The 17630-nt window shown below is 48.3% G+C and overlaps 1 protein-coding gene across 1 annotated transcript in view; it reads right to left on the bottom strand.

Annotated features, from left to right (window-relative positions):
* Positions 1–17630, bottom strand: part of DNAI1 (dynein axonemal intermediate chain 1) — a 159849-nt gene that overhangs the window by 120956 nt on the left and 21263 nt on the right. The window contains exons 5-9 of the mRNA XM_083465924.1: positions 14061–14187; positions 12380–12492; positions 11098–11217; positions 6352–6411; positions 3442–3576 (exon numbers count right to left, since the gene is read on the bottom strand). Coding sequence (XP_083322050.1) covers positions 3442–3576; positions 6352–6411; positions 11098–11217; positions 12380–12492; positions 14061–14187 — 555 coding nt within the window. The remainder of the gene's footprint in view (positions 1–3441; positions 3577–6351; positions 6412–11097; positions 11218–12379; positions 12493–14060; positions 14188–17630) is intronic.

Genomic DNA, 17630 nt, shown 5'->3' with positions numbered 1-17630 from the left:
CTTTTACTGTTAATTACTGCAATTCTCTGGGTTGGCTAATTTGAGCCTGCTGCAGATAAGGGGAGGCAGTGGGGTCTTTTATAAAAGTTTTGCTTTCCCCATAATGACAACTGGGCCTCCCTTTGAATCTTCTATCTGGCACAGGAAGGCACCCTCAGAGGTTGGTTCAAACGGTTGAGATTGCTATTTCTAGGGTTGCCATATTTCAAAAAGTGAAAATCTGGACAGAAAAGTTGTTGAGCATTGGTGGGTTTGGGGCCAAAGTTTTGAGCTTCTTTTTTTGCAAAATCTCAAAAAGAGTTTTTGAGCTATTTTAAAAGAACATCACCCAAAACGATACTGCTGACATGGGTTGCCATATGCCCGGATTTTCCCAGACTTTTTAAAGCAATTTTCCTCCTGGACACAGTATTCCAGCTAGGTCTGGGAAATTCCGGACGTATTTACAAGCTGTATAACTTTGTGGCGTCCACTTTGTAACCTCCTCCTCCATTTTGCCAGTGTTTGCTCATGCCCAGTCACTTGGGGGCGCTCCCAGATCACTTGCAGCGCATTTGGTGCAAAGGAGAAAGCCCTTTTTCTGCCTCAGCTCCACTTCAAGTCCTGGATTCATCAGGTTGCTGCAGCCGATCACTACAATCTCAGTTCTGCCCGAGATAGAAACCACAATAACTAAACAAAAGGCTGGCATGGGGCAGTGTATTCACAAGATAAGTCTGGTGTCCTTAACCTGCTGAGATAAGAAGAAATCTCCCCCCTTTCTTCCACAGCTGCCCAATTTAATCACTGGGGGAAGTTTGGGCCAATATTCTCCACTCAACCATCTGGAGCTCTGAGCCAAGCATGTTCCCATCCCTGCGCCCACCACCATCCCGTGGCTCTCCTAGAATTAGCAGCAGAAAACAATCAAGGGGCAAAAGCAAGAGACAGATATCGGCAGTCCAAGTGCCAATTTCAGGCTCGCAGTGGGAATTAATGAAGCATGCAGAAGGCAAGGCAATAATGAAGCCTGCCCCCCCCCCCCGGTGGGGGCAATATCTATTTCCTCCTAATGATCTATTTCTGGCAGCCTCATTCTTCTGAGCCAATAATAATGAAGCTGACACAAGACCCAATCCTCGTGTGAAAAGAGGCTTCCCCACACGAACATGGTCCCATTGAGCCCCACACCCAAGAGAGAAGCTGCCAAATGGGCTTTTTCCATTTTCTAATTGTCTGCAACTGCAAACCCTCAGTGATTCTCACACCCTGGCAGGAGGGGGCAGTGTGGGGCAAAGTTGTTAGCAGGCTGGGGTCTCAGGAGGACACGCCCACCGTTGGGATCTGGAGGAGGGGGGTGTAGAAATTTAATAAAGAAATAAAAAATATACTGTTGCGCAGCACCAGGTGATTCCACCTGCTCTCTCTACAACTGGGATGAAAACGGAGACATGTGTGTGTGCGTTCAACCTCTTCTCCAGCAACAGCTGGAATGGAGTATTTGTAGGGATCATTAATAAAAAACACCAATGCTGGCAATGTAATTTTCCTGTTCATCTACAAATACTGGGTTTCCACACAACCAAATGTGTTGGAGTTCGGTCAGAATGATTCTAGCCTCCCTTCTCCCTGCGGTGCTGCAATACCACACGCTGCTCTTGCTGTTCTGACAGCTGAGACAAAAAGAATCAGGCCTAATAGACAGGATACTGGAAAAGATGTCCTTTGGTCTGATCCAGAGGGCAGGCTCTTGTGCTGTTAATTTACACAGAAGAAGAAGAGGAGTTTGGATTTGATATCCCGCTTTATCACTACCCTAAGGAGTCCCAAAGCAGCTGCAGGTGGAGGAGCGGGGAAGCGAACCCAGTTCACCAGATTACGAGTCTACCACTCTTAACCACTACACCACACTGGTGGTAAAAAACAGGCAGCATGTGATGAACCATGTACACATGGAACAGGCCAGGTCAGGGGCAAGCATCCTCCACATTGCTTTTTGGTCACACTGCATGGGCAGAAGCAGTGCCTTTTACCAGCTTTGTCTGGTTGGCGAACTGCAGCTGTTCCTGTGCAGGGAGAGCTTGACCACTGTCAGGGAACTGCCATCAGAGGCAAGAGGAGAGGTAAGACACTCCAATGATGCAGGGGAGGGAACTAGCAAGGAGAGAGAGAGAGCTTCCGCTGGGGAAGGAAATCCAGGGGACACCAGGGAGGAAGGAGAGGCGGAGAGTACTGCGGAGAGGAGGCTCCGAGACTCTTCCAGTGAAATCAGCGGAGAGAGCACAGGACCTCCGCTTGGCACGCCCACGCTGCGCAGAAGGCTTCCGCGCAGAGAATCTAGGAGGAGACTGGGCGTCAAAGAATTTCTATGTTGGAGGAAGTTTAGGAGACGCCCACTCACGGATTCTGCCACTGACTGAGACAGTCGCGTTGTAAGGGCTGTCAAACCAGGGAAAGGTTTAGCTATACAACCAGCTTGGAGCAGTTTACGCACAAGCAACCCCAATTCCCATTACAACCACTATAGGCCATGTGTGCAGAGGAGGGCAACTAAGAGGATCAAGCATCTGGAAGCCAAGCCTTATGAGCAACGGTTGAAGGAGCTGGGTCTGTTTAGCCTGGAGAAGATGAGACGGAAAGGAGATATGAGAGCCATCTTCAAAGATCTCAAGGGCTGTCACATGGAAGAGGGAGCACGCTTGTTTGCTCCTGCTCTGGAGGGCAGGACTCGAAGCAATGGCTTCAAGTTACAAGAAAGGAGATTCCAACTCAACATCAGGAAGAATTTTCTGATAGTAAGAGCTGTTGGACAGTGGAACGGTCTCCCTTGGGAGTTGTAGACTCTCCTTCCTTGGAGGCTTTTAAGGAGAGGTTGGATGGCCATCTGTCAGGGATGCTTTAGCTGAGATTCGTGCATTGCAGGGGGTTGGACTAGATGACCCTTGGGTCCCTTCCAACTCTACAATTCTCTTATTCTATGTGTTGGCAACCTTGAGGCTGGATTTCTGCAATGCGCTCCATGTGGGGCTGGCCTTGGGGCTGGTTCAGAAGCTCCAGCCTGCGCAAACTGCAATGGCCAGATTGCCCAGGTACCCCAAGGGCTGTGAGGCGCAGGCCTGAGAAGCCATGGAGCAGATTGTGGAGGACCTCCAGGTGATGAAGTCCCAAGGGGATCTCCAATTCCTTTAGCCCGGCCCTCGCAAGGTTCCACCTGCTCACAAAACAGTCACACATCCTGAACTTGTGGAGATCTGAGATGGGGCCTGATGGCTTTAAACCTTACAGGAAAACATTTGAGCCAGGAACTGGAGAACATGGACTAGGGCAAAAACACAGGGGCAGCAAGTATTTCACCAATGATATAGGGGAGAAAACACCTAGGATGAAGGGAAAGGGATGTTGAAAATATAAAAGGCACAAAGCATTGCCGTGTATTAGCACCACTATATGCAGGAACAGCACCTGAGATTCCAGCGACGTCAGTTTTCTTCCCCGCATCTTGTCTTCTTTCTTTGCAACTGGGGCCTTTTGTTTCTCTTTCTCTTTTGACTTTTCCAGTTTCTGGAGCTCCTCTACATAGGCATCGTAGATTTCCCACTGAAAGAGACAAAGAGTGAATGGTGAGACAGCAAGGAACATCACAGAACTAGTCACTGGTAGCAGAAGGCACTTCTTAAAAACATTCCCCACCCGACTTCCACCCAAACCACCAAGAAAGAAGATGGGTGATGACAATGTAAGAGAAATGTCACCCTAGAGCCCTGTGGCCCTGAGCACATAGAGAAGAGGAGGAGGAGGAGGAGGAAGAAGAGGAGTTTGGACTTGATATCCCGCCTTTCAGTCCCCTTAAGGCATCTCAAAGAGGTCAACAATCTCCTTTCCCTTCCTCCCCCACAACAAACACTCTGTGAGGTGAGTGGGGCTGAGAGACTTCAGAGAAGTGTGACTGGCCCAAGGTCACCCAGCAGCTGCATGTGGAGGAGCGGGGACGCGAACCTGGTTCACCAGATTACGAGTCCACCACTCTTAACCACTACACCATGCTAGCTCCATTCTAGAGAGGCAAAATGGAGAGGAACAGGACCAGAGCTGGAGGGAAGACTGGGGCAAATCCACAGGTGCATGTTGGGATGCAGCCAAGGAATCAGGGGCAATTGGCAGGCCCCCAGCTGGCCTGTGCCAGGCGATCTCCAGTCCTTGGATCAGCATGAAACTGCAACCCTAGCTTCAGAAGCTTTCAGAAGCTGGGCATGCACACTCAGCAGAGTAAAACACTGTGCAACAGAAGTGGCATGGAGGGGTTGTGTTGAGCATATTTACAAGTAGTTTATTCAGCATACATCAGGACAAAATGAAAACATGTCTTCTCTCCTTCATGTCCAAAGCAAGACAGCAAAAGCTATATGCAAACGGAAGTTCCCGGCAAGCTGTGCTGGAGTGTAAACAGACATGTGACACACAACAGTCTCATGCCTGTCCCTTAAGGTGGAACAGAATATTCTAACAGTGCACACATCCATCCATCCATGGGCAGAGGCAATTATGAGCCAGATAAGGGAGAAGGAGCTGCAAGAAGGTTGCAGGCAAGAAGGAGGTGAAGCTGGTAGCTGGGAGGGAGCAGGGAAGCAGGAAGGCAAACAGAGAGGAAGAGAGAACTTGGAGCCACACAAACACAGGCCAGTCAAGGAAGAAACAAGGCCTTTCCTGGGCGGTGGGTGACAATTCTGCCCCTTCCTCCTCCCACCTGCAGACACAGGTCCTTTGCCACATGAGATTCTGGAAAGGCTCTTGACTCAAATTCAGTAGGATAGAAAAGGGACTGTTGGCAGGGAGTTGGGGAACGAAGAAAGGAAGAGTTTGAAATATTACTTTATATTCATAAAATGGCCCAAGATGGGGAAGAGCGATGTGGGATTTTGTCCTCTGTCTAAAACTTCAGCTGCGTTCTGACAAATTTAGCAAGTTGTTACTCTGAGCCACTCAAGCTGTGCTCAGCCTGAAGAGAATTCCACTAGCGAGCGAGCTGGAGATTTGCATTTATTCCAGCACTTTGATTAGAAACACGGGTGTCCCTTTTAAGGACCAATTTGATATAACAGAGATGCATCCCTTTCTCCATCTCTCCATGTCCTCCTAGGAGAGAGAGCCGCTGAATCTGTGCATTGTCTTATCTACTGCTGTGTACCAAGTACAATAGACAAAATCAGTGGTAATTGGGACAATTGTCACAGGGACCGCAAGAAATACGTGCGGATCAATTCAACTTCTGGGCAACAGTAAGATTTTAAAAAGAGAAAACGTAAAGAAACAAAAACTGGTTGAATTCCATCCCACACACTTCAGCAGCAAAAATGCACTTATCCTAATGGCACTATTGTTTCAAAGATGCAGATTAAAAAGACACCCCCAGGGAGACTTTGGGGAGGTGATATGTTTCAGCATCATTTCAGAGCCTGCCACAGATGTGTTTTCATCTACACCAAGCCAGAGAGATGGGCCTCCACATTTCATCCTGCAGGTCTTTCCCTGGTACCTTCAAACACACCCAAAAGCAAGCATATGCTTTTATCTCACACACAGGAGAGAATGAAGGCTGCTTACCTGAAGTCACTTACCTGGGATGTATCATATTTTTTGCTCTATAAGACTCACTTTTTCCCTCCTAAAAGTAAGGGGAAATGTGTGTGCGTCTTATGGAGCGAACGCAGGCTGCACAGCTATCCCAGAAGCCTGAACAGCAAGAGGGATTGCTGCTTTCACTGCGCAGCGATCCCTCTTGCTGTTCTGGCTTCTGAGATTCAGATTTTTTTTTCTTGTTTTCCTCCTCCAAAAACTAGGTGCGTCTTGTGGTCTGGTGCATCTTATAGAGCAAAAAATACAGTACATTTGAGGAGGCATGGATTGTGCTGTAGGGCATGCCATGCTTTCAATCAAGGATGTGGGTGTTCTCTTGGCCCTGTAATCCTCACAGGCCATTAGGAAAGAGCAAAGGCACTGAGGGACTGGCAGGAATTAGATGCACAGACCACCTGGGCATGCCCAGAGTTAAGACTGAAGACTAAAGGGATGAGATTCCGGCTCCATCCAACTTTCTCTTCCTTAGCTGTCACCTCAGTGGCAGAGTAGGAAGCACAGCTCAGCTCCACCAGGAAGCCCCTGACCCAAAGTTGTGGTGGCTGGTCATTATGGGAACAAACTGGTGGCTGAGCTTGTCTGTTTTCCCTCTGCCCTCCATGTCCCTTTCTCCTTCTGTGTTGTAGGGTTGTAGGTCTTATGCTGACAGTATGGAAACTGCTCTGAAAGCCCCCTCTTTTTTTGCTGAATGGTGGGGCACAAATGCTCTAAGTTAATATATAAATAAATAGCATTTACCTGGTTGGCAGTGTCAGAGAAGGTCGCTCTCGGCGGAGGCTCCATCTGACATGCCCTGTCCTGGAAGAAAGGAATTGAAGTAGCACGCAGTTAATCCCGTTGTCAGTGCAGGATATATATAAAAGTCAGCTCTTGCTTAGCTACTGAGAAACCGGCTGGGACTTGAGCAGCGCCAGTGGAGTGTGACTTCCCCCCACCATTTATCCAAAAGGTCTGTGTGCTGCGAGGGTATTGCAAATGGATCTGTGTTTACTATCAACGTGACATTTTATTTGTGACAAGAGCTGGCCTGTTGCTGCGATGACCCCGGGCTCACGTGCGTCCAGGGAAACAGAAAGCACCTCGATAGGAATGTACAAATGGAAGGATCATTGGTTTCGGCAGAAATTGCTGCAAGTTTGCCGCAGGTGGATAGGTTTTACTGCTTCTGCCTCCGAGAGCAGTGCAACACGCAGGCTAACTTATGGCATTCTAGAATTATAACAGCCTATGTAAAAAGCTTGGGCTCATCTCTCTCTGGGGAAAGGGATTTTTAAAGAAAATGTTCAAAGCAATCTAAGTTTTCTCCTTAGCACCTGAAGTCTCTGTAAGCAAGGGAGTCGTAAGAACTCTGGGGTGAGAAAATGAGACCGAAGAACTGGCCACTGGCTGGCTGCCCACAAGTCAGATTCAGCTGCACTAGAACTAGAAGGGTGTTGATGAACTGAAGCTGGGATCTAGGAAAACAGGACTCTGGGGAGGGCTAGGCTGTGGCAGAAATGGGGAAATGTGAGTCCAGCAATATCTGGAGGGAGACACAAATGGTCTGATATAAAGGCTTTGTGTGGAGGTAGTCGAAGAGCAGAGAGGGCAGAGCTGGTAGCTTTGAGCAGACACTGCAACAATTTTCTGCTTTCCACATCGGCACTTCAGGACCTATTACATAGAATCATAGAACTGTAGAGTTGGAAGGGACCACATGGGTCATCTAGTCCACCCCCTGCAATGCAGGAATATTTTGCCCTAGGTGGGTTTTGAACCCAGGACCCTGAGATTAAGAGTCTCATGCTCTACCGACTGAGCTATTCCTTTGTAATAGTAGTTCTACGGACATCTCAAATGCCACTAATGGCATCAGATGCAGCATAGTCATAGGATGTTTCCGAGCACAATTCAAAGTGTTGGTGTTGACGTTTAAAGCCCTAAACAGCCTTGGCCCAGTAGACCTGAAGGAGCGTCTCTACCTTGGACACTGGAGTCCAGCGCCGAGGGCCTTCTGGCGGTTCCCTCACTGCGAGAAGCCAAGTTACAGGGAACCAGGCAGAGGGCCTTCTCAGTAGTGGCACCCACCCTGTGGAACGCCCTCCCACCAGATGTCAAAGAGAAGAACAACTACCAGACTTTTAGAAGACATCTGAAGGCAGCCCTGTTTAGGGAAGCTTTTAATGTTTAACAGACCACTGTATTTTAATACTTTGTTGGAAGCCGCCCAGAGTGGAGGGGGAAACCCAGCCAGATGGGTGGGGTATAAATAATAAATTATTATTATTATTATTATTATTATTATTATTATTATTATTATTATTATTATTATTGGAACATAGGAATCTGCCTTCCACCAAGTCAAACCAGTGGTATACCTAGCTCACCAACTAGAAGCATCTCTCTGGGGTTTCTCTCTCAGCCTAATAATAATAATAATAATAATAATAATAATAATAATAATAATAATTTATTATTTATACCCCACCCATCTGGCTGGGTTTCCCCCTCCACTCTGGGCGGCTTCCAAAAAAACACTAAAATATAATAACCTATTAAACATTAAAAGCCCCACGTGAAGATGCCTGGGATTGAACTTGAGTTCTTTCGCATGCAAAACAGATGCGCTACCACCAACCAGTCCCGTTACACACAACACCGGAATGAGTTTGCAATTATCCTGAAGTCACTGGTATTTTTATTGTTATGGATCACATTATTATTCATTATGATATTGCTTTCTAGTGTCTGAAGTGCTTTAGGAGTCTTAATTGCATCGTCAGAGCAGATGGCCCAGTAAATCTGTTTGCTTCTCTGCATCTGCAGCCCACCCAACCCCATGGCCTCTGTGTGGATAGCAGGCATTCGGTCTTTGAAACAAAAAAAAAAATGAGAAAGGGCACGTCCCTGTTCCCGAAATCAAAGTCAAGGGCAAAAGAAGGCAATATGGGAGATGCCCTGTTCTCTCCTCTGGAGCACCTGCTACTGCTGCAATGAGAGAGAGGGTGAGGGCTGAGCTCATTGCAGCATCTTGTAACCCATGCCCACCTCTTTCCAGCCTCGGGAACGTATCAGTGTCTCTTAAATCTTGCCACACAATTTATCCAGTCAATCCTCATATGATTAACCTTCTAGACCTTTTCTAACCTCCTGCTCTGGATGGCAGGACCCCAACCAACGGATTCAAGTGACAAGACAGGAGATTCTGGCTCAACACCAGGAAGAACTTTCTGACAAGCAAGAGCAGAAAGTTCTGACAGCAAGAGCTGTGTGACAGTGGAACAGACTCCCTTGGAAGACTATGGACTCTCCTTCCTTGGAGGTTTTTAAGCAGAGGTTGGATGGCCATCTGTCGCAGATCCTTTACTTGTGATTCGTGCATTGCAAGAGCTTGGACTAGATGATCCTTGGGGTCCATTCCAACTCAGTTGGCCACCACTCAGTGGGAAACGCTGGACCTGGTGGCGCTAGGGAGGCAGTTGCCGCCACTGCACTTCTTGGTGTGTGGAGTGCCGCAGGGCGCAATCCTTTCCCCAATGCTTTTTAATATCTTTATGTGCCCCCTTGCCCAGATTGTCTGGAGCTTTGGGCTGGGTTGTCATCAATATGCTGATGACACCCAGCTTTATCTGTTGATGAACGGCTGCCCTGACTTGGCCCCAGACACACTGACCAGATGCTTGGAAGCTGTGGCTGGATGGTTGAGTGGGAGCCGGTTGAAGTTAAATCCTTCAAAGACAGAGGTGCTCTGGCTCGGTCAGGACGACATGGGGTTGGGGGGCCAACTCCCATCTCTTGCGGGGGCTCAATTAGTGCCAGCGCCTTCTGTCAAGAGCTTGGGTGTAACCTTCGATGCCTCCCTATTCAAGGAGGCACAGGTTGCAGCTACAGCAAAGGTGGCATTTTTTCATCTCCGGTGTATTAAGCAGTTGGTCCCTTACCTTTCTTGCCCTGATCTGGCCACAGTGATCCATGCGACAGTCACCTCCAGGCTTGATTATTGTAACTCGCTCTACACGGGGCTGCCCCTGAAGCTGACCCAGAAACTCCAGCGGGTGCAGAATGCCGCGGCAAGGCTCCTTAAGGGGTCATTGCCACAGGATCACATTCATCCAGTGCTTTATCAGCTGCACTGGCTCCCGGTGGAGTACAGGGTCAGGTTTAAGGTGCTGGTTTTGATCTTTAAAGCTCTATGCGGCCTAGGACCCTCGTACCTACGGGACCGCCTCTCCTGGTATGCCCGCGGAGGACCTTAAGGTCCACAAATGACAACATTCTGGAGGTCCCAAGTCGCAAGGAGGTTAGATTGGTCTCAACTAGGGCCAGGGCCTTTTCAGTACTGGCCCCAGCTTGGTGGAACGCTCTGTCCCAAGAGACCAGGGCCCTGCGGGACTCGACATCTTTCCGCAGGGCCTGCAAGACACAGCTGTTCCACCTGGCCTTTGGTTTGGACTCAGTCTGACCCTTATGTTTCCCTCCCCTTATGGTTTTGACTTTTAAAATGAGGCTGCATTTTAAATTGCATTTTAACCTGTATTTTAAATTGTTTTTTTTCCTATTTTTCTTCTTATGTTTTTACTGAAATTTTATTGGTGTTAGCCGCTCTGAGCCCGGCTCTGGCCAGGGAGGGCGGGATAGAAATAAAATTTATTATTACTATTATTCCCATCACCCCCAACTTCTTAGCCTCTCTGGGGCATCAGGTTGGCCACTACTCAGTGAGAAACGCTGGACCTGGTGGATCTCCAAGCCTGATCCAGGAGGGCAGTTCCTGCATCCTCTTAACAGTTTCCATGATGCAGAAAGATTATTTGGAGAGAGACTTCCCACTTAGTTCGCTTTTGAACTGTCACAGCCTGAGAAAGTGCCCTGATAGCAGAACAGGCCTGCTGAAAAATATTCAGACATAAACCACGTCAGCGTTCTCTGGCTCATCACCTTTCATGGAGCATAGGAAACTGCCTTATGTACTGCCAAACCCATGGTCCGACTAGGTACAGTTTTAACCACCCTGACTAGCAGGGGTTCTCCAGGTTTTCAGACTCCAGTCCTCATGATTCTGAATCTCTAGGTTTTTGAGGCAGGGGAGACCCCTAACCCTACCTGGAGATGCCAGGAATTGAACGGAGGACTTCCTGCATGCAAGGCAGATGTGCTACAGCCCTTCCCTTCTAGAAAACAGCCTGACAAACAAGCGGTTGAGGACAGACCCTGAAAACTGATGTTTTTGAGGTGGGCGAGGAAGAGTTTGTGTCAAGCATCCACAGAGAGCTTGGAGACGACACCCATGAATGCTGCACATGCGTAATTCCACCATTTCCAGGGCGCCAGGAACCTCTGATATAAGAAGCATCCGTCTTTGCTACTGTGCTTCTAGCTGCCAAAGGCAAAAGGCAATCAATATCTTCTATGTCCATCAGCAATTAGCACTCGATGCAGAGAGATGGCCAAGAGGAACTTTAGCCAACAGACAAGGGTGTGAAGAGACCAGCAGTGACAGCCTACCCTCACAGGGTTGTTGTAGGTCTGGGAGGCTCTCTCGCTGAAGTTGAACTGGTTGGTGAGCTTTCGTTCACCCACCAGACGGGGACGGTATTCTTCTTCTTTCTCTTCCTGGGCTGCAGCCTGAAAGAGGGGAAAGCGATCACAGAATTGCAGAGTTGGAAGGGGCACCAAGGGTCATCTAGTCCAACCCACCTAATCTCTTTTGGGGAGGCAGTCTGGGCAGAACTAGAAAGGAAAGAGAGGGGCATCACCAGCACCTATGGTGGTCCTCCTTTGACTGAGGAAGCAGCACCATGAGGACCTTGCTGTCACCCACCTGGGCAGGGGAAGAGGAAGCGGTGGCAGCAGGGTGCTGGAACCCTGGAGGGCCATCGCTGCCTGTCGGTGAGCCAGATGGACCCACGGTCCGATTCAGTATAAGCTTCCTATGTTCCAATGTGTGCGGGCCCTATCCACTACCCCTCCTGCCACCCTTGGCCACTGGGTCAGCCATGTCCGTCCCCCAGTATTGTCCCCAACCAGAGGCGGGTGAGGGCCTTGCCTGTCCCTGCCCCTGCTCATTGCTGGTAGGGCTACAGAGAGGGCAGGAGGAAAAGGAGGGGAATGACTCCTCCTTGTGTTTTTTAATATATAGTGGTACCTCAGGTTAAGAACCTAATTCGTTCTGGAGGTCCGTTCTTAACCTGAAACTGTTCTTAACCTGAGGTACCACTTTAGCTAATGGGGCCTCCCACTGCTGCCGCGCGATTTCTGTTCTCATCCTGAAGCAAAGTTCTTAACCCGGGGTACTATTTCTGGGTTAGTGGAGTCTGTAACCTGAAGCATCTGTAACCTGAAGCGTCTGTAACCCGAGGTACCATTGTATCTACAGTGGTACCTCAGGTTAAGAACTTAATTCGTTCTGGAGGTCCGTTCTTAACCTGAAACTGTTCTTAACCTGAAGCACCACTTTAGCTAATGGGGCCTCCTGCTGCCGCTGCGCCACCAGAGCACGATTTCTGATCTCATCCTGAAGCAAAGTTCTTAACCCGATGTACTATTTCTGGGTTAGCGGAGTCTGTAACCTGAAGCCTCTGTAACCTGAAGTGTATGTAACCCGAGGTACCACTGTATATCAAAAGCACCCTTAACAAACTATGATTCTCGGGGTGGGGGGCGAAGAGACATTTTCTGATTTGCCTCGGGTGGCTAAATGTCTTGGGCCAACCCTGAACAGTTTAAGCAAAGTAAAAAACCGAAAGAAATACAAGCTAGACACTTGCACGTTGCCACGAAGCCTTACCGGCTGATCTGTTTTTTCTCCTTCTCCTGCTTCCCCTTCCGGCTGCTCTTCTTCCTTAAGCTCTTCATCCAGGGCCTCAAAGTCCACCACAGCAGATGGGACAGGAACTACAGCTGAGAATCATAAAGAATCATAAACAAAGCTGTAGAGCTGGAAGGGACCACGAGGGTCATCTAGTCCAACCCCCTGCACTTCAAGAAAATTTTGCCCAACGTGGGGCTCGAACTCACAACCATGATATTAAGAGTCTTATGCTCTACCACCTGGGCTATCCCAGCTGAGAATAGAACAGGACAGTTTGGCAAACACAGCAGTTACTGCAGCAACCCATATCAGAAACGCTGGGCCGGGGTGGGAGAGAGAGAGCTTTGTGTCTGTAGGCGCAGTATCTATGGCACTGGGTGGAAGACAAGCATTTAAGGCCTGTCTTCTACAGCTTCAAAGATGTCCTAGCTTCACAGTGCATCAAAGCACATTTTCCATGCAATGCACAATTCATTTATGTATTTCACTACTTTTTAATAGAATTTTTATTAAGTTTTACATATTTTATTACATTTCCGTATCAAAGAATTAAATAATAATAATAATAATTCATGACTTAAAACATTGCTTAAATAAAGCATCAACCCCCTTCCTTCCCTCAAACAGACTTCCATATCTCGTTACCAATTTCTCCAGATTCCTAAATTCACTTTTTTACCTTAAATCAATCTTTTAACAATCACCTTCTTATAAGTAAATCAGCTCCTTAATTTCCCATTACCAAACATTTCAGCTTAGACCTACAAACGTATTCAGCTGTTTACAATTTTCTTTCATATAGAGTATAAATTTGCCCCAGATGTTTATGTAAGCTGTATCTTATAATTATACTTGTAATGAGAGAAAAGAAAATCAATTTAAAAAATGATTAAAAAAAATTAAAACTTCCTAAACAGGGCTGCCTTCAGAAGTCTTTTAAAAGTAAGATAGTTGCTTATTTCCTTGACATCTGATGGGAGGGCGTTGCACAGGGGCTAGATCAGGGGTCTGCAACCTTTAAGACAAAAAAAGCCAGTTGGACCCGTTTCTGAAGAAAAAAACTGGGAGCCGCAAAACCATTGCGACATTTAAAACAAATATAACACTGCATATATTGTTTCTTACCTTAATGCCCGATCTGACAGTGGGCGGGAAGGTGACTAACGCATGCACCGCCCCCATGTGATGTCACAGCCAGTACAGCGCCCGCCACAGTGGGGAGTGTCGGGGCGCACAATGCACCTCCTCCCCTCACTAGTATCTGCCCCGGAGCCGCGGCAAAGGTGTAAAAGAGCCACATGCGGCTCCGGAGCCACGGGTTGCAGACCCCTGGGCTAGATGCACCAGTGATCTGACACAGCCTTAGCCAGATCTATATATACTAAGTCACACCTCTCTGCTCCTCTCCTGAGCACCAGTTTCCCATTATTCGTACCTCCTGCCAGACTGCTGCGTACCCCCCTGCCCAGAGAAAGCATGTCTGCAAGAGGCCCCCTGCAAACTGACGTTTACCTGTTCATTCATGCTAACAAACAGGCCCCCATGTGACAGTGTTCCCCCACCTAAGGCTACAGGCACACATTTCCTCCGGCGCCCAGAGTAGGTGTGGCGGGCGCATGGCTCAATAGTTCGCTGTCTGCTGACCCACAAAGCCTACCGATAGTCAGGCTCTGCTTCACACTCTGCCTCCGACCCTCATCCGAATCTCGGAATATCAGGTTCCCATAGAGAGTGAAGTGCGTGGCCATCTGTTCCACCACGCTAGTCTGCTTGTAGGATCTCTCCTACGGAGAAAGAAAAGACCAGCATTGATATGATGACACACAGCCACATTTCTCTTTCATTCATAAAAGGGTTTCTGTACCGCTGTTCCATAAATTATCAGAGTGGTGTGCAGTGATGAAACATAAACATCATTAAGAAGTCCCACAAGGAAGTCAACAGAACTCTCCCCTTTCATAGAATCATAGACAACTGCCTTATGCCTGGAGGTAGTGTTGGTGTTTTTGTTTTTTGCCAAAGCTTCTGAGTGTTTTTTTAGTTTTGTCCAAAGTTGTTGAGGTTATGTCCTGGACATTTCAGCAATTTCTGCCCGGAAGCTGCTTCCGACAGCCAATTCCGGCTACGTCTAGGAAATTCCAGATTTATGGCAACCCTAGTCCAACCCCAAGGGACGTGGGTGGCGCTGTGGTCTAAACCACAGAGCCTAAGACTTGCCGATTAGAAGGTCAGCAGTTCGAATCCCCACGACAGGGTGAGCACCCGTTACTCGGTCCCTGCTCCTGCCAACCTAGCAGTTCGAAAGCACGTCAAAGTGCAAGTAGATAAATAGGTACCACTCCGGCGGGAAGGTAAACAGTGTTTCCGTGCGCTGCTCTGGTTCGCCAGAAGCAGCTTAGTCCTGCTGGCCACATGACCCGGAAGCTGTACGCCGGCTCCCTCGGCCAATAAAGCGAGATGAGCGCCGCAACCCCAGAGTCAGCCACGACTGAACCTGATGGTCAGGGGTCCCTTTACCTTTAGTCCAACCCCAATTCAAGGCAAGATTCTCACCCAACATGGGGTTGGGGCTCAAATCTACAAACCATCCATTTTTGGCTGGATCTAGTCCCAGCAGGAATGAAGGAGCATCTACATTTCAATCTAGCTCAGATTACCTCACATTACTACACTAGAGTGGGAGGGAGAAGCAACAGATCCCAGGAATGTCGCACGAAGCCTGGTCCGTAAAAACGGTCAGTTGCAGGACTATCTAAGGTGAATTCTAGGGTGAAAGTTTTAGTTCATGGGAATCACCTGCCTCACAGGGATGTCGTGAGGATAAAATGGGGAGACATCCACCACCTTGAGCTCCTTGAAAAAGTGGTATATAAATCTAATAAATAAATGAATGACTCCAGTGAGCCACTAATCCCCCTAATTTACCAGAACGCTGTCCCTAATTGCTCAAATACGCTTGCTTGTACAGCTCGCCTGTCTTTTCTATCAGGTTGGCTCAGATCATAAAGCCTTTGAGCCATGAATATCTCAGGGATGAGGGGAATCGTTCACAGCCTCCTTGCCGACCGTGGCAGAACGGAAGGATTTATCTCCCAGCATTAGGCAATTCAGCCATTGCGTGGCTATTCCCTCCCCCCCCCACAGGTGGAATAAATAAAGACAACGGACACAGCGATTTAGGTTTAATGGGCGAAATTGGCCACAACTTTATTGATTACAGGAAAGAAGGGTATTGGCTTTAGGCATTGGCCCCTAACCGACTATCCGGTCTAACCGGGAAGGGTTAAACACCAACAGGGGGAGCCACCCGAGATGCGTATCCCTAGGCGCTCCCCGAGGGGTTACCGCTCGGGGGCGCGCTTTAGGCCCTAGCCTCCGTAGGTTTCGGGCGAGGCGTCGCCCCTCGGAGTCCTTTAACGAACTACCCTTCAAGCATTGGGGGAGGTGATGGCGTTCCTCCCCCCCAACCTCATCTGCATGACAATACCCCGGCCAATGCCTACCGCCAAAACCAAGGGAGTTGTGACGATTTGCTACGAGGTAGGCGAAAAAACCAAGTGGCTCACAAAACCAGCCAATTAGCCAAATGGAAAAACTCCTACCAGGCCCCTTGCGGCGACCAGCCGAAGCCCATAGCAAGATCGGTGGCAAACCTAACGGGCGAGTGGGTGGGAAACCGCGTCGTCTCCCGGGTGAAAAGGGGCGAGCCGAGGGCTGCCCCGACCTTAAGTGGCCTCTCTAAGGCCCGCCCCTGCCGCCAGCCGATTGGCTGGCGCCAAGGGGATGTTAGTTGGGGGAATCCCGGCGGCCTCCCGCGAGGCTGGCACCAGCCTCGCGAGGGCGAGTGTGGGTGGTGTCGCGATCCCGCAACCCCCCCTCCTCCTGACGATCGGAAGGGGCATTCTCACCTTCCAAACAATCTGGAGCAGCTTCTATCTACAATTTCCGGGTGATCAATTATGGTAATATACTTATTTATTCATTTACCTCCCCTGCTTGAACGCACAAGAAAATACCAAGGAAGAAAGTTTGAAAGAAGGAACGGGAGGGGAAGAAGCCCTTATTAACAACAAAGGGCAAAATCTGAGCAGAACTGACCCTTCGTTGTCGGCCAAGGCAGGGATGGAGCTCACAGAGCCGGATTTACATATAAACTAAACAAGGGTTTAGCTTATAAGGTTTAGCTTAGGGCCCCACATTCTTGGGGGGCCCCAAAAAAATTAAAGGAAAAAAACTGGATGTACATTTCCAAAATATAAGATAAAAAACAAATAAAATAAAACCTACATACAGCAACAGTGTTTTGTGTTGTGTAGGCTCCTGTGATGTAAGTAATGGGCCCCCGCCTGCTAGCCTGCTCGCTAAAATATTCCTGGTTTGCTCACTTCTATATATAGGGTGCCGACATTCTGCATGGACTGGTTGCAGGGCAACAGGTGCAAATGGCTTGAGATACCTATTAGGTCCATAAATTACCATATATTCAACACAAAAAACAGCGACTTTTGTCATTGTTGTTGACAAAGGACAGCTGGACATATAAAGGGCCCCATTATCTTCAGGAGCTTAGGGCCTCACAAACCTAAATCCAGCCCTGCTCACATCCATTTCAACAAGGCTTGCCTAGAAGGCATTTAAAAGGTAAAGGGACCCCTGACCATTAGGTCCAGTCGCGGATGACTCTGGGGTTGCGGTGCTCATCTCGCTTTACAGGCCGAGGGAGCTGGTGTACAGTTTCCGGGTCATGTGGCCAGCATGGCTAAGCCGCTTCTGGCGAACTGGAACAGTGCACGGAAATGGAAACCTTCCCACTGGAGTGGTACCTATTTATCTACTTGCACTTTGACATGCTTTCGAACTGCTAGGTTGGCAGGAGAGAAGGCATTAAGAACCAAAGAACCAATTTGCTGTCTCCTCTGCAATTTCTCCCTTGTGAATCTTCATGTCAAACATATACAGGCCTGACTTTATCTGGTAGCTTTTGAAGCTTGACTTGATGGAGGGCTTCTCAGAATCGGGGGAGATCTGATATATTGATTATTTTATGTATTTATTCAATTTATATAGCCCCGTTTATCCTAAGATCCCAGGATCGTGTACAACATTAAAAGCATAATTTACACAGCATAATATTAATAATACACAGCATAATAATAAAATAATCATAATAACAGGCACCCCATTTAATAGACCACAGATTATTTAATAGCCAGAAGTCTAGGTAATG

Source organism: Podarcis liolepis, assembly GCF_965112155.1.
Source record: "Podarcis liolepis genome assembly, chromosome: 11".
Lineage (NCBI taxonomy): Eukaryota > Metazoa > Chordata > Lepidosauria > Squamata > Lacertidae > Podarcis > Podarcis liolepis.
Note: the sequence above shows the minus strand (reverse complement) of the source record. Positions and strands in the feature narration are given on the sequence as shown.